Source organism: Lathyrus oleraceus, chromosome 5 (assembly GCF_024323335.1).
Source record: "Lathyrus oleraceus cultivar Zhongwan6 chromosome 5, CAAS_Psat_ZW6_1.0, whole genome shotgun sequence".
NCBI classification, from domain to species: Eukaryota; Viridiplantae; Streptophyta; class Magnoliopsida; order Fabales; family Fabaceae; genus Lathyrus; species Lathyrus oleraceus.
The window spans coordinates 122,424,600-122,451,235 of record NC_066583.1 but is presented as its reverse complement, the minus strand read 5'-3'; the positions used below and the strand labels follow the sequence as shown (position 1 = coordinate 122,451,235).

Genomic DNA, 26,636 nt, shown 5'->3' with positions numbered 1-26,636 from the left:
AGTGGTCCTCACCAAACGTGTTATTGTTTTGCAACTCCTCAACAGTTGGAGGAAATCAAAATTTTGAAGCAGAATAATCCTTATTCCAACACGTACAACCCGGGATGGAAAAATCATCCCAACTTCTCATGGAAAGATCAAAAAGGAACCGCTCCTCAACATGGTCAGTACCAAACTCAATATCAACAACAACAACAACAACAACAGGCCCCTAAGAAAGTTGATTGGGAAATTGCTATTGAGAGAATGGTTGCCCACAATGTTCAATTTCAAGAAGAAACCCGGAACAATCAGAAAATACAACGACATCTATAAAGAATCTTGAAGTCTAAATGGGGCAAATCGCTCAGCAACTAGCTTCGAGTTCTCAAGCACAAGGTGCTCTACCTAGTGCAACCGTGACAAATCCTAGAGAGCATAATAATATGAGTGCAGTGACAACCCGAAGGGGTAAATCTGAGGAAGTTATTGAGGAAGTAGATGAAGAGGAAGACCAATTGATCGAAGTGGACCTTGAGATCAAAGAAAATGAAGTTGTTAGAGAAGAAGTAGCAGCACCGAAACCAGTGGTGAAAGAAACAAGCATTGAGCCCAAGCCGGTTGTTAAGCTCCCATTCCCCACTCGGAACAAGAAAAAAGGGCAACATGAGAATTTTTTTGAAAAATTCTTAGAGTTGTTCAAGAAGCTGGAAATTAACATTCCGTTGTTGGAGGCACTTGAACAAATGCTTACATATGCAAAGTTCATGAAGGATATCATTTCTAAGAGGCGTACCGCCGACACTAACCCAATTATTCTCACTGAAACTTGTAGTGCTATTTTGCAGGGTATGAAGATTCCGATAAAGAAGAAGGATCGCGGAGTTGTCACTATCCCATGTGCTATTGGAGATAGGTCGTTCAACAAAGCTTTGATTAATCTGGGGGCTAGTGTGAGTCTCATGTCGTTATCTATTTACAAGAAGCTTGGTATAGGGGATGTGCAAGATACCAGAATGACACTCCAATTTGCCGATCATTCGGTCAAGAAACCGTATGGCATTGTTGAAGACGTTCTGGTAAAAATTGATAAGTTTGTTTTTTCGGTGGATTTTGTAATTCTTGAAATGTCGGAAGATGAAGAGATCCCTCTCATTTTGGGGAGACCCTTTCTGGAGACGGGACGGTTCCTGATAAACATAGAAGAAGGAACAATGACACTGAAAGTTTATGATGAAGAATTAAAAATCGATGTTCGAAACACCATGAGGTACAAGGATGATATTTGTACAAGTCACACTATAGAGGTTTTGGATCAGGTGACGACATATGATAACCTTTTGCCTACACCCCAGTCACCTTTGGAGAGAGTGTTGAGTTTGTCCATTTTTGAGTCGGATAAAGAGGTGGACAACGGGGAATCTGGAGTACTTGCCTTGTTGGACGCACAAACCCCGTGGAAAGAATCTAGACCACGCCGGTGGGAAGATTTACGCCTACCTCAATCTAGTGAGGAGAATGAAGAACTTAAGAAGGAAACAGAGTTGAAACAACTTCCTGACAACCTCAAATATGTCTTTCTCGAACCTAAAGGAAAATGTCCTGCTATCATAAACTCAAGCCTTCAGGACATCCAAGAAAAAAAGCTCATCCAAGTCTTGAAAAAGTAAAAAAATTCTATTGGATGGGCAATTGAGGATTTGAAGGTATTATCCCTACTGTTTGCATGCATAAAATTTTAATGGAAAACGACCACAAGCCAGTAGTCCAACCGCAGAGGAGACTCAACCCGGCAATGAAGGAAGTGGTTCGGAGAGAGGTGGTAAAGATGTTGGATGCAGGTCTTATATATCCTATTGAAGAAACAGAAGAAAAGAGACCGATAAAGGATGAGTTCGCTGATGAAACACATACTAGCTGTTATCGGTATCCCGTGGTTCGCGGACTATGTAACACCCTTCTAAATACCCCAATTTATTATAATTAAAATAACAATATATATTCATCAGAGTAATTATGCCCCGAAGGGTGTCACACAATCATTTCACAACAATTATCAAAATATCCTGTCATGCTCATTTCTGTAATCAAAATAAGATTCTTTGCATAAATCGCAGCGGAATAATTCAACATCAATGGAAAACATGTAACACAATACATGTCAATCATTCAACAACAGAAATCAAATAAATTAAAACATCCCCTCCCGATGTTACATCTATCAGAGCATGACCCATAAGAACTACTCTAGACTCCAAGCAATTGCTTCTACTCAACTCATTTCTCGTTACCTGAAAAATAGGTGTAAGGGTGAGTTCCTCAATCAATATAACAAGCATTATAGAACAACATGTAATGCTAAGTAATTAACACATTAATTCACCCTAACCAGACTACACACTCAGCAACGGCAGTATCCGTTCAAACATCATATTCAACAATAACATATAGCATATATATAATCTCAACCATACTCAACATCAACAACACAACACACAACACACATATAATACTGGAATACATCCATTCATATTATATGCCATACATTTATTATGCAATGAGACTCTATGCATGCGGTACCGACTATTTGTGAACATATAGTTCAACCTCACCGTCCAAACCCAGGCACGGCTACCAAGCTCACTAGTCCCACTCATTTGAGACATAGTGACTCACTCACTAATTCCTCACCATGGGAATTAGCTACCACCCCAAATGGGCCATGAAATGCACGCTAATCACCTAGCATGCAAACATCAACAACAACAATCAAATGATATACTCACTAATTCCTCACCATGGGAATTAGCTACCACCCCAAATGGGCCACAACATGCATGCTAATCACCTAGCAATGCAACATCAACAATAATCAAGAATAGACACATGCTCACACTCTAAGCCATAATACAGTCTATTCACAAACGTATACATTCACATCATCATGTATACCATCACACATCATCAACATAATTAATCACAAAAGCACATCATATCATGTCACATAATCAACCACAGTATTAGCCCGCTCTACTAATACCTATACCACTCAAAACAACGGGAAATGATCCCTACAACATCATATCTCAGCTAAGTACATCACTCAGCCTAAACAACCAAAAACTGCACAACAACAGTTCAGGAAAATCCCAACTCTGCCCATACGCGTACTGTCCATGCCATACGCGTATTGCCCAAACCTGGCCAACTCCATACGCGTAATGCCTACTCTCTTACGCGTATTGCGCATTTCCTCGCCCAACTCATACGCGTACCACCTATCCCATACGCGTACGCTACGCGTAACAACTTCCCATTACGCGTACCAACAGAGACCAATTTACGTTCAAAATATCATCTTTTTCTCCCATACGCGTAAGGCCTCCTCCATACGCGTACCAGCCAGCTCATACGCGTATTGCCTAGTGCCATACGCGTATGACCAGGAACCAGAACTCTCAGATCTGCTATGGCTTTCTCTGTTACGAAACCTACCCGATCCAACCTTCCACAGTCCAAATTACACAAAATAATCGTCCATATCATCTACACGAATCATATCCTACTCATCTTTACCAATCCTAACATTATCTCTTCTAATTCCTACGAATTCTTTTCAATTATCATCCAATTTCATTATCCAATTTCATTCATCCAATATTTCACAATTTCATCATGCATCAATCAAATCAGAGATACAACCAATGGTTATCACTACCCAGTACATATTATCATATAATACCCTTTAACCGATGATAAACCCCCCTTACCTGAGTTAATCCGGCAGTCTCTGAGCTCCAAGCTTTCCCTTCCTTCAACCTTCGTTCTTTTGCTTTTTGCCCTTTCTGCCTCTTTTCCCTTTTCACGTGAAATTAACCTTTTTACCAAAAATGGGATTTTTCTAAATTCCAACTTATATATTATTCCAATAAATAATTATCCCAATAATTATTATTCCAAAATAATAATAAAATAATAATAATCCAAACTTCCAATTATTCAATTAAATTAATAAATAAAATATTAATTTAAATTAAATAATTAGCTTAGTTAAATTGGGGTGTTACAACTCTCCCCCACTAAAAGAGTTTTCGTCCTCGAAAACATACCTCAATCGAACAACTCCGGATAAGCCTCCTTCATCTGGCCCTCCAGTTCCCAAGTCACATTGCCACCTGCTGGTCCTCCCCAAGCTACCTTCACTAAGGCAATCTCTTTACCCCGCAACTGCTTCAACTCTCGATCCTCAATCCTCATAGGTGATGTTTCAACAGTCAGGTTATCTCTCACCTGTACATCATCTACTTGGACAACATGCAACGGGTCATGAATGTATCTCCTCAACTGAGACACATGAAAAACGTCATGCAAATTCGCAAGCGACGGCGGTAAAGCGATACGATAGGCTACCTCTCCTATCCTCTCCAAAATCTGATAAGGACCAATAAATCGAGGTGTCAACTTCTTCGACTTCAAAGCTCGACCGACACCAGTTATCGGAGTGACACGAAGAAATACATGATCTCCCTCTTGGAACTCAAGTGACTTCCTCCTCTTGTCATGATAACTCTTCTGACGACTCTGAGCAATTCTCATCTTCTCCTGAATCATCTTAATCTTTTCTGTAGTCTATTGAACAATCTCCGGTCCAACCACAGCACTCTCACCGGACTCATACCAACATAACGGTGTCCGACATCTCCTACCATACAAAGCTTCAAACGGTGCCATACCAATGCTCGAATGAAAACTATTGTTGTAGGTAAACTCAATCAAAGGCAAATAACAATCCCAAGCACCTCCCTTTTCCAAAACACAAGCTCTCAAAAGATCCTCTAATGACTGAATCGTCCTCTCAGTCTGACCATCAGTCTGCGGATGATATGCAGAACTCAATCTCAGCTTAGTTCCCAAAGCCTTCTGCAAACCTTCCCAAAACTTCGATGTAAATCTAGGATCTCTGTCCGAAACAATACTAGACGGAATACCATGCAAACTTACAATCCTCTCAATATACAACTCAGTTAGTCTCTCTAACGGATAATCCATTCTGATCGGAATGAAATGAGCCGACTTCGTCAATCTATCAACAATCACCCAGATAGCCTCAAAATTCTTACTTGTCCTCGGCAAACCAGAAACAAAATCCATACTGATACTATCCCACTTCCACTCTGGAATAGCCAACGGTTGCATTAGCCCAGACGGCTTCTGATGCTCAATCTTTGACTTCTGACAAGTCAAACAGGAATAAACAAAACTCGCAATTTCTCTCTTCATTCCTGGCCACCAAAATAATCTTTTCAAATCATGATACATCTTCGTAGCTCCAGGATGAATACTCAAACCACTACGATGTCCTTCTTCAAGAATACTCTTCTTAAGTTCCGTAACTCCCGGGATACACACCCGATTACCAAATCTCAAAACACCATTCTCATCAACTCTGAATTCACCACCTTGACCTTGGTTCACTAAAGTCAACTTATCAACCAAAAGCATATCGGATTTCTGACCCTCTCTGATCTCATCCAGAATACCACTCGTTAACTTCAGCATTCCCAATTTAACACTATTGTGAGTACTCTCACACACCAAACTCAAGTCTCTAAACTGCTCAATTAAATCCAATTCTTTAACCATTAACATAGACATATGTAAGGATTTCCGACTCAACGCATCAGCCACTACATTGGCTTTACCCGGATGATAATTCAAACCAAAATCATAATCCTTCAGAAACTCTAACCATCTCCTCTGTCTCATATTCAGCTCTTTCTGATCAAACAAATACTTCAAACTTTTATGGTCACTGAAAACTTCAAATCTTGATCCATACAAATAATGCCTCCACAACTTCAGAACAAATACCACAGCTGCCAACTCTAAATCGTGCGTCGGATAGTTCCTCTCATGAACCCTTAGCTGTCTCGAAGCATAAGCTATAACCTGCTTATTCTGCATCAACACACCACCTAAACCCAACAATGAAGCATCACAGTAAACCTCAAATAGTTCCGACGAACTCGGTAATATCAGAATAGGAGCAGTAGTCAACCTTCTCTTTAACTCTTGGAAACCTTCTTCACATTTTGAATCCCAAACAAACGCTTGCCCCTTTCTAGTCAACATCGTCAACGGTAACGCCAACTTAGAAAATCCCTCAATAAACTTCCTATAGTAACCTGCAAGTCCAAGAAAACTCCTTATCTCAGAAACTGACTTCGGAGCTTCCCACTTAGATACCGCTTCTATCTTAGAAGGATCAACAGCAACACCACCTCTTGAAATCACATGCCCAAGAAAACTAACTTCTTCTAACCAAAATTCACACTTAGACAGTTTAGCAAATAGCTTCTTTTCTCGTAGAACTCCCAAAACCACTCTCAAATGCTCAACATGCACTTCTTCAGATTTCGAATACACCAAAATGTCATCGATAAACACCACAACAAACTTGTCTAGGTACGGATGGAAAATCCTATTCATATACTCCATGAATACTCCAGGCGCATTAGTCACACCAAAAGGCATTACAGAATACTCATAATGTCCATACCTTGTTCTGAAAGCAGTCTTCTGAATATCTTCAGTTTTCACACGTATCTGATGATACCCAGATCTCAAGTCTATCTTGCTGAACACACTAGCACCAACCAATTGATCCATTAAATCATCAATTCTCGGCAAAGGATACCGATTCTTGATCGTCACTTTATTCAGTTGTCTGTAGTCCACACACAACCTCATAGTACCTTCTTTCTTCTTAACCAATAACACTGGTGCACCCCACGGTGACACACTCGGACGAATAAATTTCTTATCCAACAAATCTTCCAACTGACTCTTCAATTCAGCTAACTCAACAGCAGACATACGATACGGAGCCATCGATATCGGCCTAGTACCAGGTACCAAATCAATCGAGAACTCAACTTCACGCTCTGGCGGTAATTCATTCACTTCTTCCGGAAACACATCAGGAAAGTCACACACCACTGCTAGATCACGAATCACCAGTTTATCTTTAGCCTCTAAAGTTGCCAACAGCATAAACAACTCTGCCCCATCTGCCACTTCCTCATTCACCTGCCTGGCTGATAGAAACAGACTCTGCCCTTCCTCAATCTCAGGAATTATCACCGTCTTATCAAAACAGTTGATATAAACTCGGTTAAACACCAACCAGTTCATACCCAAGATAACGTCAATCTGCACTAATGGAAGACACACAAGGTCTATCCCAAAGGCTCTACCAAAAATACTCAAAGGACAGTTCAAACAAACAGAAGTAGTAGTCACTGAACCCTTCGCAGGAGTATCAATCACCATACTACCAAGCATCTCAGATATCTCTAACTTAAGTTTCACAGCACAATCCAAAGATATAAAAGAATGAGTCGCACCTGTGTCAATAATAGCTACAAGAGGAAAGCCATTAATATAACACGTACCTCGGATCAACCGCTCATCTGCAAAAGTCTCAGAACCTGATAAAGCAAAAACCTTGCCTCCTGACTGATTCTCTTTCTTTGGCTTAGGACACTGTGGACTGATGTGACCCACCTCTCCACAGTTGAAGCAAGTCACAGTCCTCACCCGGCAATCCGCAGCCAAATGACCACCTTTTCCACATTTGAAACACTTCTTCTCATTACTGGTACACTCATGGATACGATGTCCAGCCTGACCACATCTGTAACACTTAACAGGAGCACTAGAGTCTCCCCCACTAGGCCTCTTCATCCCACTCTGCCTCTGAAAACCTTTGCCAGCTGCATACGGTTTCCCACGATCAACCTGATTCTTACCTTTCCTATCAACCCTTTGCTGATAGCTCTCTGCTCTAGCCTTAGAATCCTGTTCAAAAATCCTGCAACAGTCCACCAAATCAGAAAACACTCTAATCCTCTGATATCCAATAGCCTGTTTGATCTCGGGACGCAACCCGTTCTCAAACTTCACACACTTAGAAAATTCCCCAGCAGCCTCAGCATAGGGAGTATAATACTTAGACAACTCTGTGAACTTAGCAGCATACTCCGTAACAGACCGGTTACCCTGCTTCAATTCCAAGAACTCTATCTCTTTCTTTCCTCTGACATCTTCGGGAAAATACTTCCTCAGAAATCTCTCTCTGAATACAGCCCAAGAAATCTCAGCATCTCCAGCAGTTTCCAACTCAGTGCGGGTAGCAACCCACCAATCATCAGCTTCCTCTGACAGCATATGTGTACCGAACCTGACCTTCTGGTTATCAGCACACTCAGTCACTCGGAAGATTCTCTCAATCTCCTTCAACCACTTCTGAGCACCATCTGGATCGTATGCCCCTTTGAACATTGGAGGATTGTTCTTCTGGAACTCACTCAGTTGACGAGCAGCTCCCATTCCCACAACATTCGGATTTCCTCCAAGTACTCCAGCTAGCATACCCAGAGCCTCAGCAATCGCAGCATCATCTCTACCTCTTCCAGCCATCTCTATTCTGAAAACCCAACAAGCTAAAACAATAAGTACTGATAGGGTTACACAACACCTATCCCGTACAGAGGAAACAGAAAAATTACGACTCGACTCGACCGACGATGCTCTGATACCACTAATGTAACACCCTTCTAAATACCCCAATTTATTATAATTAAAATAACAATATATATTCATCAGAGTAATTATGCCCCGAAGGGTGTCACACAATCATTTCACAACAATTATCAAAATATCCTGTCATGCTCATTTCTGTAATCAAAATAAGATTCTTTGCATAAATCGCAGCGGAATAATTCAACATCAATGGAAAACATGTAACACAATACATGTCAATCATTCAACAACAGAAATCAAATAAATTAAAACATCCCCTCCCGATGTTACATCTATCAGAGCATGACCCATAAGAACTACTCTAGACTCCAAGCAATTGCTTCTACTCAACTCATTTCTCGTTACCTGAAAAATAGGTGTAAGGGTGAGTTCCTCAATCAATATAACAAGCATTATAGAACAACATGTAATGCTAAGTAATTAACACATTAATTCACCCTAACCAGACTACACACTCAGCAACGGCAGTATCCGTTCAAACATCATATTCAACAATAACATATAGCATATATATAATCTCAACCATACTCAACATCAACAACACAACACACAACACACATATAATACTGGAATACATCCATTCATATTATATGCCATACATTTATTATGCAATGAGACTCTATGCATGCGGTACCGACTATTTGTGAACATATAGTTCAACCTCACCGTCCAAACCCAGGCACGGCTACCAAGCTCACTAGTCCCACTCATTTGAGACATAGTGACTCACTCACTAATTCCTCACCATGGGAATTAGCTACCACCCCAAATGGGCCATGAAATGCACGCTAATCACCTAGCATGCAAACATCAACAACAACAATCAAATGATATACTCACTAATTCCTCACCATGGGAATTAGCTACCACCCCAAATGGGCCACAACATGCATGCTAATCACCTAGCAATGCAACATCAACAATAATCAAGAATAGACACATGCTCACACTCTAAGCCATAATACAGTCTATTCACAAACGTATACATTCACATCATCATGTATACCATCACACATCATCAACATAATTAATCACAAAAGCACATCATATCATGTCACATAATCAACCACAGTATTAGCCCGCTCTACTAATACCTATACCACTCAAAACAACGGGAAATGATCCCTACAACATCATATCTCAGCTAAGTACATCACTCAGCCTAAACAACCAAAAACTGCACAACAACAGTTCAGGAAAATCCCAACTCTGCCCATACGCGTACTGTCCATGCCATACGCGTATTGCCCAAACCTGGCCAACTCCATACGCGTAATGCCTACTCTCTTACGCGTATTGCGCATTTCCTCGCCCAACTCATACGCGTACCACCTATCCCATACGCGTACGCTACGCGTAACAACTTCCCATTACGCGTACCAACAGAGACCAATTTACGTTCAAAATATCATCTTTTTCTCCCATACGCGTAAGGCCTCCTCCATACGCGTACCAGCCAGCTCATACGCGTATTGCCTAGTGCCATACGCGTATGACCAGGAACCAGAACTCTCAGATCTGCTATGGCTTTCTCTGTTACGAAACCTACCCGATCCAACCTTCCACAGTCCAAATTACACAAAATAATCGTCCATATCATCTACACGAATCATATCCTACTCATCTTTACCAATCCTAACATTATCTCTTCTAATTCCTACGAATTCTTTTCAATTATCATCCAATTTCATTATCCAATTTCATTCATCCAATATTTCACAATTTCATCATGCATCAATCAAATCAGAGATACAACCAATGGTTATCACTACCCAGTACATATTATCATATAATACCCTTTAACCGATGATAAACCCCCCTTACCTGAGTTAATCCGGCAGTCTCTGAGCTCCAAGCTTTCCCTTCCTTCAACCTTCGTTCTTTTGCTTTTTGCCCTTTCTGCCTCTTTTCCCTTTTCACGTGAAATTAACCTTTTTACCAAAAATGGGATTTTTCTAAATTCCAACTTATATATTATTCCAATAAATAATTATCCCAATAATTATTATTCCAAAATAATAATAAAATAATAATAATCCAAACTTCCAATTATTCAATTAAATTAATAAATAAAATATTAATTTAAATTAAATAATTAGCTTAGTTAAATTGGGGTGTTACAGACTACGCGAATTATTTGGTGGGGGGTGTAATCCCCAACGATTTTGATTCTAACAAAAATAAAAAGTTTGTTCATAATTGCAGGTTTTACGTGTGGGATGACCCATTCCTTTACAAAAGAGGAGTGGATGGGATGATCAGAAGATGTGTCCCGGAGGAGGAGCAAAGGGATGTACTTATAGCTTGTCATGATTCAGAGTACGGAGGGAATTTTAGTGGAGACCGAACAACAGCTAAAGTTCTTCAATCAGGTCTATATTGGCCTACTCTATTCAAAGATGCCCAGGACATAGTCAAAGAATGCGACAAATGTCAAAGAACAGGGAATATTTCGAAGATAAATCAAATGCCACAAAATGCTATGCTGGAGGCTGAATTGTTTGATATCTGGGGAATAGACTTCATGGGGCCATTCCCACCATCCCGTGGAAAAAATTATATCTTGGTAGCAGTTGACTATGTATCCAAGTGGGTAGAAGTTATAGCATTACCCTCCAATGATGCTAAAGTGGTGGTGACATTTTTGAAAAACAATATCTTTTCGAGATTTTGAGTGCCAAGATCACTTATCAGTGATGAAGGAACCCACTTTTTGAACAAATTGATGGAAAACCTGTTGAAGAAGTATAATGTTAAACACAAGATCGCCACTCTGTATCACCCTCAAACGAGTGGCCAGGTCGAAGTGCCCAACAGGCAGATTAAGCAAATATTGGAAAAGACTGTGTGCGCATCTAGGAAGGATTAGGCACTAAAGTTAGAAGATGCACTATGGGCATACAGAACAACCTTCAAAACACCCATAGAGATGTCCCCGTATCAGTTGGTTTATGGTAAAGCTTGTCACTTGCCATCAGAGTTGGAGCACAAAGCATTTCGGGCATCCAAATTCTTGAATTATGACCTAGCTAAAGCAGGTGAGTCCCGCATCCTTCAGCTCCATGAGTTAGAGGAATTTCGAAATCAAGCGTATGAAAACACTAAGATGTACAAAGAACAGACAAAGAAATGGCACGATCAGAAGCTGCAGAGAAAAGAGTTTGCCGAGGGACAATTAATGCTCTTGTTCATCTCCAAATTAAAGCTTTTTCTAGGGAAGTTGAAATCTAGGTGGTCTGGCCCGTTTTTGGTGCACAAAGTGTTCCCCCATGGAGCAATCGAACTGAAAAATCCAAATAATGGGGACACCTTCAAAGTAAATAGACAACGATTGAAGCACTAATATCAGGGACAAGAAAGTGGTCTGATTGAGAATGTTCGTCTCCAAGGATGAGGGAGACGACCATCGAGCCATGCGGCGTTAAACGCAGGTCTTTGTGGGAGGCAACCCACGTGGTTTTTATCTAACTATTTTCATGTTTGGTGTGTTTACAGGTTCACTCGTAGGTTCGCGATTGCATCGCGCAGTTCAAAAGAGAAAGGTTGGTTAAGATGGTCAGACACCGGAAGAACATGGAAAAATCTGAAAACAGTCAAAAGTCGGAAAATTTTGGAAAAAACAGGGCCCTGACACGGGCGCCCGTGTCACCTGACACGTCCCGTGTCAGGAAGGAAGCAAAACCATCATTTATAGTAGGATGACACAACCCGTGTCAGCCCTACTGGGCCACGCCTCCAATTACAGTGGCCTGACACGGCCGCCCGTGTCAACTGACACGACCCGTGTCAGGCCCAACGACCATATTTTTCAAATTTTGTCTTTTTGTGGACCCCACCCGAATTTTTCACCACTTAAACACATTTTACCCACTATCTACCAATAAAATCTGATTTTTCTTATTCTCTCTCTTTCATTACCTCATTATCTTTCTCCTTCCTCACACTTTCTCCATATTCCTCCATTACCTAACTCACAAAAAGCTCCCAGTTTTACAGCCATTTCCCATCCAAATTGCCGACACCCTTCACGAAAGTTATTCTACTCTCCATCCTCTACAAAGCTACAGTAATCTTTTTCCGTTTTCCTTAAAAAAAATTGTTGATAATTTGTATTTCAAGAAACAAAAATGCCGCTGAAAAGAATCTCCAAAGGGAAGCAAGCAGAAGCAGAATCATCCCGTCCAAGGAAACGGACAATCCGTGATCACATTTCACATGACATAATTTTAATAACCCGGGGCATGTACGGAGGTACGCATCTCATGTCAAACAAAAAATCACTCTGACCAGGTACCTTTGCTCCGATACTCTTTTTCAATTAGGCATGTCTAAAGAACTGGATAGGATGTTTCATGTGCTTGGAATGCTGGAGTTTGTCCATTGTGAAGCGCCAACCTATGAGCGCATCACATTAGAATTTCTGAGCACAATTGATTTCAAGCTCAAAAAGGGTTGGACGGGTACAACTATGTACTTTGGAGGAACAATGTCTTTCAGGTTGTACAATGTCGACCATGAGTTGACGGTGGAGCAGTTGGGCGAAATTCTTCTCCTACCCCTTTATGGCCTCGGAGCCGTACCAAACAACTTTGATGCTAAAACGTTCTGGTTGGCCATTACGGGATGATCCGACTATGTGGCTAAAGGGGCAAAGGCGTCGGACATTCAAAACCCTTGTGTCAGGTATGCCCAGAAGGTGCTAGCCTTCACACTATTTGGCAGGGGTGACAATACAGGTGTAGCCACCCAGAGAGAGTTGTTCTTTTTGTTTTCCATGGCAAACCGGGTAGCTGTGAGTGTTGCAACATTTGCTGCAGATTATCTGGGTCGTGTGGGGAGAGCAGCCCAAGGAGGAATCTCTATAGGAGGCATCATCATTCAGATTGCCCAACATTTCGGATATGACCTGGTTGCACTTAATGAGACACCGGTAGCAAGTAAGAGCAAACTGGACATGAACGCATTGGTCCAGTAAGGTATGATTTCACAAGTTTTTGATTATTATGCCTTAATGAGTTCGGGTCAGTTTATTATGGCTCTACCTGACCGGCACGAATTAGCATCTCAAACACGGCCAATTGGCTATATGAAAGTGTCGTCCAAGATGATATGGACGAGCACAATGCTGATACATTTGCTACAGGTGACCCACAGGAGGAAGAAGTACAGGAAGAGATGTAGGATCAGGAGCAATTTGCTTCCCCACCAGAGGAATCCATGCACCCCGGTCCCGGTTCGTCATATGTGACGCCGGACCAATGGTCATGGATGCAAACAAAAATTGGCAATCTCTGAGCGGAGCAAGCACACCAAGGTGTAGAGCAGGTCCGTCAAGGGACTCTGGTGGATGTGATGCACGCGATGATGCAACGTCTGATGTTGCAATTTCCGCCGCCACAGTGAGCCGGTTTGAGCCCCTCTCTATCTTGGATGAAAACATTGCGGACAATGTTTAGTTCAAGTGTGTGTGTGTGGGGGGGGGGGGTAGTATTTATTGGTTTTGTTGTTTGTTTTGTTCTTAATATTTCTGTTTTAAGTAAGTTGTGATTGCTTTTGTTGTTTGTTTTGTTCTTAATATTTCTGTTTTAAGTAAGTTGTGTGTTACTCTATGTGTTACAGATAAAGGACATTAGTGCAGGATAAACGATGAAGCTTGGAACGATTGGATGGAAGACACACCCCTCCACTTGCTTTTCTGGAAACCCCCGAAGGTTGATGCTACCGACTCGAAAAATCGAACGCGACTCTCTGTCACTGGATTTTGTAGTGATACTCCACAAATGAAGAGAAGATGAAGCTACATCACACTGAGAGACATCTTGGAAGCCTGAAAGCTAGACAAAACATGGTGAGAACTACAGAAAGCCAAACACTTATCATCATGAGAGTTGTTCAGGTATGTCTTTGTCTCTCTGGGTTTGCATTAGAGATACTGAAATTGAATAGCACACGATACACACCGAGGCGTTGTTTTTTGTATTTTAACCCTGAACCTTTCAAGCCAACCCGTCATAATTACCCTTCGTTCACCATATTTGAGCCATATTTCCTTTTGTTTTTATTTTTACCATTGTATATAGCCATAATCCCATACACTACCACACACTGCTTAGACAAGTGTTGTTTACCCTGAAGCTACCGAAAAACTTAAGTTTGGGGTTTCATCCAAATTTAGGGACACCGACAAACCTTAGATAAGTGCAAAAAGATGAAGAAAAAAATTCAGAGAAAGAAAAAAGTTTTTTTTTTGCATCAAAAGAGCAATAAAAGAAAATGTATGCGCCAATGAACCTCAACAAAAAAATCGGTGTCCAAAAGAAATATCCCCGAGTTTTAAATTTGAACAACTTTACAAGGGTAACAACACAAAATTTGAGCTTGAACCCCTAGTATTCCCTCTTTGTTTCTATTCCCCACCTTACACCTTAGCCCCGTTACAACCGAAAAAGTTCTCGAATAGTGTGTGTTGTGTGTTGCTTGTTATGAAGGTATCTGTATTTCAAACCTAAGAGTTGACTTTGCATACTCTATTTTCTTGAGTGTAAACACTTTGACCCCGAGAGATTTGGTGAGAGTGTGAAAAGCTACAAGACAAAAGATGTATCAAAGTTAAAGTGTGTCTAAATTCGGAAATCAAGAAGGAGTAAAATTGTGATTGAAAAGTGAACAGGAGAACGCGAAAGATCGCAATAGCATTGTGGATGCATAAATTTGGGGGCAACCGTCCGGATGTTGTAAGCATCACTAGAGGACAAGCAATGAGATAAGTTTGAGGTTGTGATCTGTATCCAATTCTCCTTGTTTTTTGACACTCATTCGGCACCTTTGTAAGAAATCGGTAACACATTAGTTCACTTATGTTTTGTTTTGTTTAGTTATTTATATGTTTAGTATTGTTGTCTCTATTTGTTGAGTACATGCTATATGCATTATCATACTCCATTTTATGTCCTTTTATGGTAGTTCTTTTGGTTTCAAGTATGAACAAGTACACCGGGGGGATAGACAAGCAAAACAGGCGTTCCGGGCACAACATATGAAAAAAAATGGACTTACAGTAGCTGTAACACCCCGATTAAAATAAGAGAATTATTTAATTGAGTTAATATTATTTTATTAATTTAATTAAATAAAGTTGAATTATTGGATTATTTTTATTATTACTATAGATGTTATTTATTTAATAATAATTAAATAAATAAAATAAATGGAATATGAAGAGTGGAAGGGTAAAAGTGGAAATTGGATAAAAGAGGCCAAAGTGAGGACTCAGGTTTTTTCACGTGTTTTGCCTCAGAGTCAGAGAAAGGGGGGAGAAACGCTGAAGAGAAAGAGAAGGAAGAGGAAAAGGCCAAAGATTGCTCAGAGCTTCCTTCAATCCAAAGAGGTAAGGGGTCTGAACCTTATTAAACAATAATATGCTGAAAATGGTGAAATATTGGATGAACGAAATTGAGATTTTAGTCGAAGGAATTCGTAGAAATTATATGCAATGATGTTAGGATTTGTGAAATCGAATAGGAGACTAATTGTATTAGATGATATGAGTGATTTTGTGCGAAATTTGGACTGTGGAAGGATGAATTTGGATAGATCTCGTAGCAGAGAAGCCATTGCAGATCTGGAGATCTGGTTTCTGGTCATACGCGTATGGCACTAGGCAATACGCGTATGAGATGGCTGGTACGCGTATGGCGCTAGGCAATACGCGTATGGATGAGGAAGATGATGTTTTGAACGTGTTTTGGTCTCTGTTGGTACGCGTAATGGGGGATTGTTACGCGTAGCATACGCGTATGAGACAGGTGATACGCGTATGGGTTGGGCGAGGAAATGCGTAATACGCGTATGAGAGTGGGCATTACGCGTATGGATTTGGTCAGGCGTGGGCAATACGCGTATGAACATAGGCAATACGCGTATGGGCAGAATTGTGGTCTTTCCTGGACTGTTGTTGTGCAGTTTTTGTTGTTTAGACTGAGCGAGGTAACTTAGCTGATGCATAGTATACGAGGGATCATGTCCCGTTGCTTTGAGTGGTATAGATATTAGTAGAGTGTAATAATACTGTGTTTGATTATGTGGCATGATGTGATATGCTTTTGTGATAGAATGTGTTAATGATGATGATAACATGACTATATGATGCTATTGTTACTATGTTGATTATGATGCATGCTTGGTGTGCATGCATTCATGAAAGGCCGATGCCTAGTGATGAACGGACTGAGTTCCAATGATGTTGTTGACTCCGGGCTTGTTGAGAGGCTTGGTTCCTTGCGGGGAACTCGGATTCTACGGTGATGAATCTGGGAGTGGTGATCCTGTAGTTGGTCACAAAATGGGTATACCGAGTCGTGTTGAGTCATGCATGGGTGTGTGCATTGCATTTGATATGTTGTTTTGTTGATGTTCATGAATATGTTGATTATGAGGATTATGATGAGCTGTGTTGGCATATGTGAAATATATTTATGTTTATATTTCTGTCGTTATATTATTATTTAATAATGTAATTCTCACCCCTTCTGCATGTGTTTATGTTCATCTATGATGAGCAATGTGCAGATAAAGAGGAGTAGCTATTGTTGAGGTTTGAAGAATAAGTGTAGAGTTATTCTACAGAGTCGAGTCAAATGCTCTGGTCATGTGACACCGGGGTTATGGGATTCGATAGATAATTGATTATTATTTACGTTGTTTATGATGACTAACATGTTGAGATGTTTTGTTGAGATAATGTTGAACCATTATTATGAATTGTTATATGATGAATGATAATATTAATGTTGTTGTCCGCTGCGAAGTTTTAATAAAATAAATAATATGTTGTATGTTGTGATGCGATAATTGTTATGTTGTAAGAAATGTAAACTCTTCTACATGTTGTACTCTGATAATTTATTTAAATATGTCGTTTGGGTAGAAGGGTGTTACATTAGTGGTATCAGAGCATGGTCAGTCCAGTCGAGTCATAATGTGATGTTTTCCCTGTTGGTCGATTAGTGTAAATGACACTGTCGATATTTAACGGTTGTAGTTGTGTCGTGCAGAGTATGGCTGGAGAAAATGACCGTGCGATTGCTGAGGCTTTGGCTGCTATGGCGCAGGCTATGCAGGCGCAGCAGAATCCGCCGGTCGACGAGTTTAAGAATTTGGGAAGGTTTCTGAAGAATAACCCTCCTACATTCAAAGGGCGCTATGATCCAGATGGTGCTCAGATTTGGCTGAAGGAAATTGAGAAGATTTTCCGGGTGATGACGTGTACTGAAGCACAGAAGGTGCAGTTTGGTACGCATATGTTATCTGAAGAGGCTGAAAACTGGTGGGATAACACTCGACAGAGGATTGAAGTACCAGGTGCTGAGATGACTTGGGAAAGGTTCAAGACGGCCTTTCTGGAGAAATATTTTCCTGCTGATGTGCGATGTAAGAAGGAGATGGAATTTCTAGAACTGAAGCAGGGTAACATGTCTGTTGCTGATTACGCTTCGAAGTTTGAGGAGCTGGTGCAGTATTGTCCTCATTATAATGGTGCTGATGCTGAGGAATCTAAGTGTGTCAAGTTTGAGAACGGGTTGCGTCCCGAGATCAAACAAGGCATTGGTTACCAGGAGATTCGTAGATTTCCTACACTGGTTAATAAGTGCAGGATGTTTGATGAAGATAGCAAGGCTAGAACTGCTCATTACAAGAGTCTTAGTGAGAAGAAGAATAAGGATCGTGGTAGTCCTTATGCATCTCCGAATGGTAAAGGTAAGCAGAAAGTGGTAGATGAGAAGAAGCCAAGTGGGGGAGGATCTCCCGTAGCTGGTAAATGTTTCAAGTGTGGCGAGCCAGGCCACCGTGCGGATAGCTGTACCAAGAAAGTGCTGAGATGTTTCCGATGCGGTCAGGCTGGTCATAGAGTTACGGAATGTAAGGATGCTGGTCTGACATGTTTTAATTGTGGCGAGAAAGGCCATATCAGTTCGCAGTGCTCGAAACCGAAGAAGGCGGCTACTGCAGCTCATACTACTGGTAGGGTGTTTGCTCTGAGTGGGGCTGAAGCTCCTAAAGAAGATAATCTGATTAAAGGTACTTGCTTGATTAATAATGTTGAATTGCTTGCTATTGTTGACACTGGTGCTACTCATTCGTTTATTTCGTATGAGTGTGCGACCAGGATTGGTGTGATTATGTCGTCCCTAGGCGGAAGTATGGTGATAGATACTCCTGCTAATGGTTCTGTGAAGACTTCTGTTGTCTGTCGAGGTTGTCGTTTGACGATCTTCGAGAGAGAGTTCGTAGTTGATTTGGTGTGCTTACCCTTGCACCAAATTGATATTATTCTGGGAATGAATTGGCTAGAATTCTATGGCGTGTCTATCAACTGCTATAGTAAGACGGTGCGGTTTTCTGAAGTTGGTGAGAATGATGAGGCAAGATTTCTGTCTGCTAGGCAGGTGGGGGAATTTGTGAAAGATGAAGCTCAGATATTCGCTTTATTTGCGTCTCTGCAAGCGAATAAGAAAGTGGTGAGTGTAGATTTGCCTGTTGTCTGTGAATTTCAGGATGTGTTTCCGGAGGATGTAAGTGAATTACCTCCAGAACGGGAAGTCGAATTTGCCATTGACTTAGTACCAGGTACGAGTCCAGTGTCGATGTCTCCTTATAGAATGTCGGCAACTGAATTAGTTGAATTGAAGAAGCAACTTGAAGAATTGCTTGAGAAGAAGTTTGTGCGTCCAAGTGTTTCTCCTTGGGGTGCACCAGTATTGTTAGTGAAGAAGAAAGAAGGTACGATGAGGTTGTGTGTCGATTATCGGCAGTTGAATAAGGTGACTATCAAGAATCGGTATCCATTGCCGAGGATTGATGATTTGATGGATCAGTTGGTTGGAGCTCATGTTTTCAGTAAGATTGATTTGTGGTCGGGTTATCATCAGATCCGAGTGAAGTCAGATGATATTGCGAAGACTGCTTTCCGTACGAGGTATGGTCACTATGAATACACTGTGATGCCGTTCGGTGTGTCTAATGCTCCAGGTGTGTTTATGGAATATATGAATCGTATATTTCATCCGTACCTTGATAATTTTATTGTGGTGTTCATAGATGATATACTGATATATTCTAAGACGGAAGAAGAGCATGCAGGACATCTGAGAATTGTTTTGCAGGTGTTAAGAGAAAAGAAATTATATGCAAAGTTATCTAAATGTGAGTTCTGGTTGAAGGAAGTGAGTTTCCTTGGCCATGTGATTTCGAGTGGTGGGATTTCTGTTGATCCTGCTAAAGTTGTTGCCGTATTGCAGTGGGAGACTCCGAAGTCTGCTACTGAGATACGCAGTTTTCTGGGGTTAGCTGGTTATTATCGCAGATTTATTGAGGGCTTCTCTAAGTTGGCATTGCCGTTGACGCAGTTGACTAAGAAGGGTCAAGTATATGTGTGGGATACAGCTTGTGAAGCGAGTTTTGTGGAGTTGAAGAGGCGGTTGACCAGTGCTCCAGTGTTGACCTTGCCTAATCCTGGTGAGTCCTTCGTTGTCTATTGTGATGCTTCTTTGATGGGTCTTGGTGGTGTTTTGATGCAGAATGGTAAAGTTGTAGCTTATGCTTCTAGACAGTTGAAAGTTCATGAGAGGAATTATCCTACGCATGATCTAGAACTTGCAGCTGTTGTATTTGTGTTGAAAATGTGGAGGCATTATCTGTATGGTTCCAGATTCGAAGTGTTCAGTGATCACAAGAGTCTGAAGTATCTGTTTGATCAGAAAGAGTTAAATATGAGGCAGAGAAGGTGGTTAGAATTACTGAAGGATTTTGACTTTGAATTGAGTTATCATCCCGGTAAGGCTAATGTAGTTGCAGATGCGCTGAGTAGAAAGTCTCTACATATGTCTATGATGATGGTTCGAGAGCTTGAGTTAATTGAACAGTTCCGTGATATGAGTTTGGGTTGTGAAGTTTCCGCTGATAGTGTAAAGTTGGGTATGCTGAAGTTGACTAGTGAAATTCTGGAAGATATTCGGAATGGTCAGCAAGTTGATGTCGCTCTAGTTGATCATATTACTATGGTTAACCAGGGTAATGGTGGTAATTTTGAGATTGATGAGAATGGCATCCTGCGATTTAAAGGTAGAGTTTGTGTTCCTGAGGTGTCTGAATTGAAAAAGAGTATTCTTGAAGAGGGCCATAGGAGTGGATTGAGTATCCATCCAGGTGCAACTAAAATGTATCAAGATTTGAAGAAGTTGTTTTGGTGGGCTGGTATGAAAAGAGATGTTGCTAAGTTTGTGTATGCCTGTTTGACTTGTCAGAAGTCAAAGATTGAACATCAGAAACCGGCAGGTATGATGCAACCTTTGAAGATTCCTGAATGAAAGTGGGATAGCATTTCCATGGATTTTGTGACGGGATTGCCGAGGACGGTGAAAGGTAATGATTCTATTTGGGTGATTGTGGATCGGTTGACTAAGTCGGCGCATTTCTTACCGATGAAGATTAATCACTCCTTAGAGAAGTTGGCAGAGTTGTATATTGAGGAGATAGTGAGGCTGCATGGTATTCCATCCAGTATTGTGTCTGATAAAGATCCCAGATTTACTTCTAGATTTTGGGAAAGTTTGCAGAAAGCGTTGGGAACTAAGTTGAGGTTGAGTTCAGCTTATCATCCTCAGACTGATGGTCAGACTGAAAGAACTATCCAATCCTTGGAGGATTTGTTGAGAGCTTGTGTGTTGGAGCAGAGTGGTTCTTGGGATAGTTATTTGCCGTTGGTGGAGTTTACTTATAATAATAGTTTTCATGCTAGTATCGGTATGGCTCCATATGAAGCATTGTATGGTAGGAGGTGTAGAACTCCATTGTGTTGGTATGAATCAGGTGAGAGTGTTGTACTCGGACCTGAGATTGTGCAGCAGACGACTGAAAGGGTTAAGATGATTCAGGAGAAAATGAAGATTTCTCAGAGTCGTCAGAAGAGTTATCATGATAACAGGAGAAAGGCACTTGAGTTCCAAGAGGGAGATCATGTGTTCTTGAGAGTTACTCCGACGACAGGTGTGGGTAGAGCTTTAAAGTCTAAAAAGCTTACTCCGAGGTTTGTGGGTCCGTATCAGATTTTGAAGAGGGTTGGGGAAGTGGCGTATCGGATAGCTTTACCGCAGTCACTTTCTAATCTGCATGATGTGTTTCATGTATCTCAGTTGAGAAAGTATATTGCGGATCCTTCGCATGTTGTTCAGTTGGATGATATCCAGGTGAGGGATAATTTGACCGTTGAGGTGTTGCCAATTCGGATAGATGACCGAGAAGAGAAGACCCTGAGAGGTAAGAAGATTGCTCTAGTGAAAGTTGTTTGGGGAGGTCCAGCTGGTGAGAGCTTGACTTGGGAGCGTGAAGATCAGATGAAGGAGTCGTATCCGGCTCTATTTACTTGAGGTATGTTTTCGAGGACGAAAACTCTTTTAGTGGGGGAGAGTTGTAACACCCCGATTAAAATAAGAGAATTATTTAATTGAGTTAATATTATTTTATTAATTTAATTAAATAAAGTTGAATTATTGGATTATTTTTATTATTACTATAGATGTTATTTATTTAATAATAATTAAATAAATAAAATAAATGGAATATGAAGAGTGGAAGGGTAAAAGTGGAAATTGGATAAAAGAGGCCAAAGTGAGGACTCAGGTTTTTTCACGTGTTTTGCCTCAGAGTCAGAGAAAGGGGGGAGAAACGCTGAAGAGAAAGAGAAGGAAGAGGAAAAGGCCAAAGATTGCTCAGAGCTTCCTTCAATCCAAAGAGGTAAGGGGTCTGAACCTTATTAAACAATAATATGCTGAAAATGGTGAAATATTGGATGAACGAAATTGAGATTTTAGTCGAAGGAATTCGTAGAAATTATATGCAATGATGTTAGGATTTGTGAAATCGAATAGGAGACTAATTGTATTAGATGATATGAGTGATTTTGTGCGAAATTTGGACTGTGGAAGGATGAATTTGGATAGATCTCGTAGCAGAGAAGCCATTGCAGATCTGGAGATCTGGTTTCTAGTCATACGCGTATGGCACTAGGCAATACGCGTATGAGATGGCTGGTACGCGTATGGCGCTAGGCAATACGCGTATGGATGAGGAAGATGATGTTTTGAACGTGTTTTGGTCTCTGTTGGTACGCGTAATGGGGGATTGTTACGCGTAGCATACGCGTATGAGACAGGTGATACGCGTATGGGTTGGGCGAGGAAATGCGTAATACGCGTATGAGAGTGGGCATTACGCGTATGGATTTGGTCAGGCGTGGGCAATACGCGTATGAACATAGGCAATACGCGTATGGGCAGAATTGTGGTCTTTCCTGGACTGTTGTTGTGCAGTTTTTGTTGTTTAGACTGAGCGAGGTAACTTAGCTGATGCATAGTATACGAGGGATCATGTCCCGTTGCTTTGAGTGGTATAGATATTAGTATAGTGTAATAATACTGTGTTTGATTATGTGGCATGATGTGATATGCTTTTGTGATAGAATGTGTTAATGATGATGATAACATGACTATATGATGCTATTGTTGCTATGTTGATTATGATGCATGCTTGGTGTGCATGCATTCATGAAAGGCCGATGCCTAGTGATGAACGGACTGAGTTCCAATGATGTTGTTGACTCCGGGCTTGTTGAGAGGCTTGGTTCCTTGCGGGGAACTCGGATTCTACGGTGATGAATCTGGGAGTGGTGATCCTGTAGTTGGTCACAAAATGGGTATACCGAGTCGTGTTGAGTCATGCATGGGTGTGTGCATTGCATTTGATATGTTGTTTTGTTGATGTTCATGAATATGTTGATTATGAGGATTATGATGAGCTGTGTTGGCATATGTGAAATATATTTATGTTTATATTTCTGTCGTTATATTATTATTTAATAATGTAATTCTCACCCCTTCTGCATGTGTTTATGTTCATCTATGATGAGCAATGTGCAGATAAAGAGGAGTAGCTATTGTTGAGGTTTGAAGAATAAGTGTAGAGTTATTCTACAGAGTCGAGTCAAATGCTCTGGTCATGTGACACCGGGGTTATGGGATTCGATAGATAATTGATTATTATTTACGTTGTTTATGATGACTAACATGTTGAGATGTTTTGTTGAGATAATGTTGAACCATTATTATGAATTGTTATATGATGAATGATAATATTAATGTTGTTGTCCGCTGCGAAGTTTTAATAAAATAAATAATATGTTGTATGTTGTGATGCGATAATTGTTATGTTGTAAGAAATGTAAACTCTTCTACATGTTGTACTCTGATAATTTATTTAAATATGTCGTTTGGGTAGAAGGGTGTTACAGTAGCCCTGACACGGCCACTTGTGTTGGCCAACACGTGTCGTGTCAGGAGACGAGGTTGGGAAATGGAAAACAGGGAGCTGACACGGGTGCCCATGTCAGCTAACACGGCCCGTGTCAGCCTCCATGAAGGGCGTGTCATAACATAAGTGCTTCCAGAAGCCAACACGGCCAGTGTTGGCTTGGGCACTTGATTTTCCAATTTTTTCCTGTTTTTGGCACGGCTTATCCCGAAGGGCATTTTGGACTTTTACGCAAGGAAATTTGTCATCAGGAACTATTTACAGTGGATTTGAATATGGGAGAGGGACTTTTTTACACGATAGAGAATTGGAAACGATCAAGATTGAAGAAGTGACAAGAAGCGAAGAACGGGGATCCTTCAAGAGTGGACGCGATTGAAGATCAACGGAATTCTAACCTTTTTGTAATGTCTCAATTTTACTTTGTATTTGATTTGAATAATATGATAGGCTAAACCCCCCAATGTCAGGGGGTGTCCCTGAACTGATCATGTAATGACCCTGATGTTTGATTTCCCTTATTATATGTTATTTGATTTTAATTTCACTGTATGATTTGCGTAATGCTTTCTTTTTGGCAAAAATTTAGATTGATGTATGGTTAACGATTAGCAGGACTGCAATGGTTAAGGTTTTCATACAGTGAAACCATAGTAGAGATCACCTAGGACTAGGGATACCCTATGGTTACCAGATTATTCTTGTTAATTTAAAATGCTTGGTTTCATCATAATCACCTAAGGACTTAGAGGTTAGATTGAATACCAAAGGTTTTCCTCTGAGGTCTTAGGGGGAAATAATCTTAAGATCCGATAATTGAAATAATATTCAGTATTAAGGAGATATACACTCAAGGGGTCATTACAGGAGATGTTCACACACCTTCCTTGGCATATCATATTAACTTGTGAAAATATTTATTTGTTATATTTTTCCTTACAATGAATTCTTCAAAACCATGACTATAACTTTTGTTCGATTGAGTGACTGTTTACCTCTATATTGTTGCGCAATCCTCGAGATCGATCTTTGGGAAACATCCCTCTTATTACTACATCGGCAAAAATAGTACACTTGCTATTTTTCCGATCATGGAGTCATATAAATATCTTCTGTCAAGTCACCATGAAGAAAAGCATTCTTCACATCCATTTGATGAATAGACCACCCACTAGAAGCAGCTATAGAGATGATCGTGCGAACAGTTGTCATTTTGGCAACCGGTGCAAATGTCTCATCATAATCAATTCCATATTCCTGCTTATTTCCTAAAGCAACCAAACGAGCCTTGTAACGATTGAGGGACCCATAAGAATTCAATTTCACATAATAAACCCATTTTCAACTTATAGGTTTGACATCAGGAGGACATGAGACAATATCCCATGTGAAATTCTCTTGAAGAGCTTGAAGCTCTTCATTCATTGCTTTTATCCATCGCATATCTTTAACAACTTGTGAGTAGCAAGAAGGAATAGATATGCTAGATAGTGTGGCAGTCATAGAAGTATGTGAGGAATCATACCTATCTGGTGAATATCTATCTGGTGCTCAAGATATTCGACCAGAACGCCGTGGTTCAACTTGAAGGAGAAGAGCGATCCAAAATGCAGCAGAATTTAAAATTTCTCCTTTAGTGATCCTTACGAATGGGCATGATCAGTGATAGAATCGTTACCTCTTATGGCAATTATAACCTTTGATGCAGATCTATGGAGCGATCACGGCCGTTGAACAATGACAACGCCTCTACTCAGTCCACACAAACAAATTCCTTCAATCTCAGTGCTAGTTGCTACGAATGAAGGCTTTGAGTGTGAGAGAGAGAGAGAGAGAAACAAAATTGCAACTACACAAATGCTTCTACATAAAGGTTCTATTTATAGAACCACTTGTGTGGGCTGCAAGCTAAAAAAAAGCCCACTCAAGTGTATGTGACCCATATCTTATAATATGCCAAAATCACTTAAGCGTGTGGTACCTTACCATATTTCGTATTCTACTTAAGTACATCATACCTTACGATGCTCTACAACTCACTTAAGTGCACCGTACATTACAGTATTCCTTAGTTACTCTATATCTCATCAATCCATCCTTTTGTGTGTGACCCTATAGGTTTTCGCGGCATTAGCAATTATATTAAATCACGTATTTAACATAATAAACAGTGAGCGGTATCTAGCAACACATCACTACTACCCAAGACATGAAAATGTCATGTGATGTGACAAATCCTTTTGTGATAATACTAATGTGTATAATTACCCTTTTGCCCTTATGTCTATATTGAACACAAGGCATAGACCGTGTCATCCTTGTCCAGTTCAATATATGGCCCATAGACATTTATCCTGTTACGTAGGTCTAGCGGGGTATTCGTTACCATTAGAGATATTGACTAAATCCAAGGTAAACCGTACAAGTCGAGTCGCCACCGTACTTCTATTTATCCAAAGGAATGGTTAGAAAGCGAACAAAAACCTAAAAGTTTTATCGAATAAAAAACTAGTAAAAATGTCAGAGATCTGGGTAAGGGGGTTGGTTATGCAATGGGAAGGTGTTAGGCACCCAAAGCATCCTAGGTACTCCTAGGGAGCCCTTTTCACATTTGTTGTAAGGTTGTTGTTTTTTTTTTTTGTGAAAATTTATTTGTGCAGACATGATTGAAGGGATGAGAAAAGAATATA

General features: G+C 40.5%; 1 protein-coding gene across 1 annotated transcript; it reads left to right on the top strand.

Moving 5' to 3' along the window:
• Positions 1-332: 332 nt before the first annotated feature.
• Positions 333-1,649, top strand: LOC127079163 (uncharacterized). The gene has a single exon (XM_051019584.1). It carries the CDS (start codon positions 333-335, stop codon positions 1,647-1,649), a length of 1,317 nt encoding a protein of 438 aa, XP_050875541.1.
• Positions 1,650-26,636: the final 24,987 nt, after the last annotated feature.

What these genes read in the sequence shown, in the direction of transcription:
- LOC127079163 (XM_051019584.1), top strand. Translation starts at nt 333, where the DNA reads ATGGGGCAAATCGCTCAGCAACTAGCTTCGAGTTCTCAAGCACAAGGT.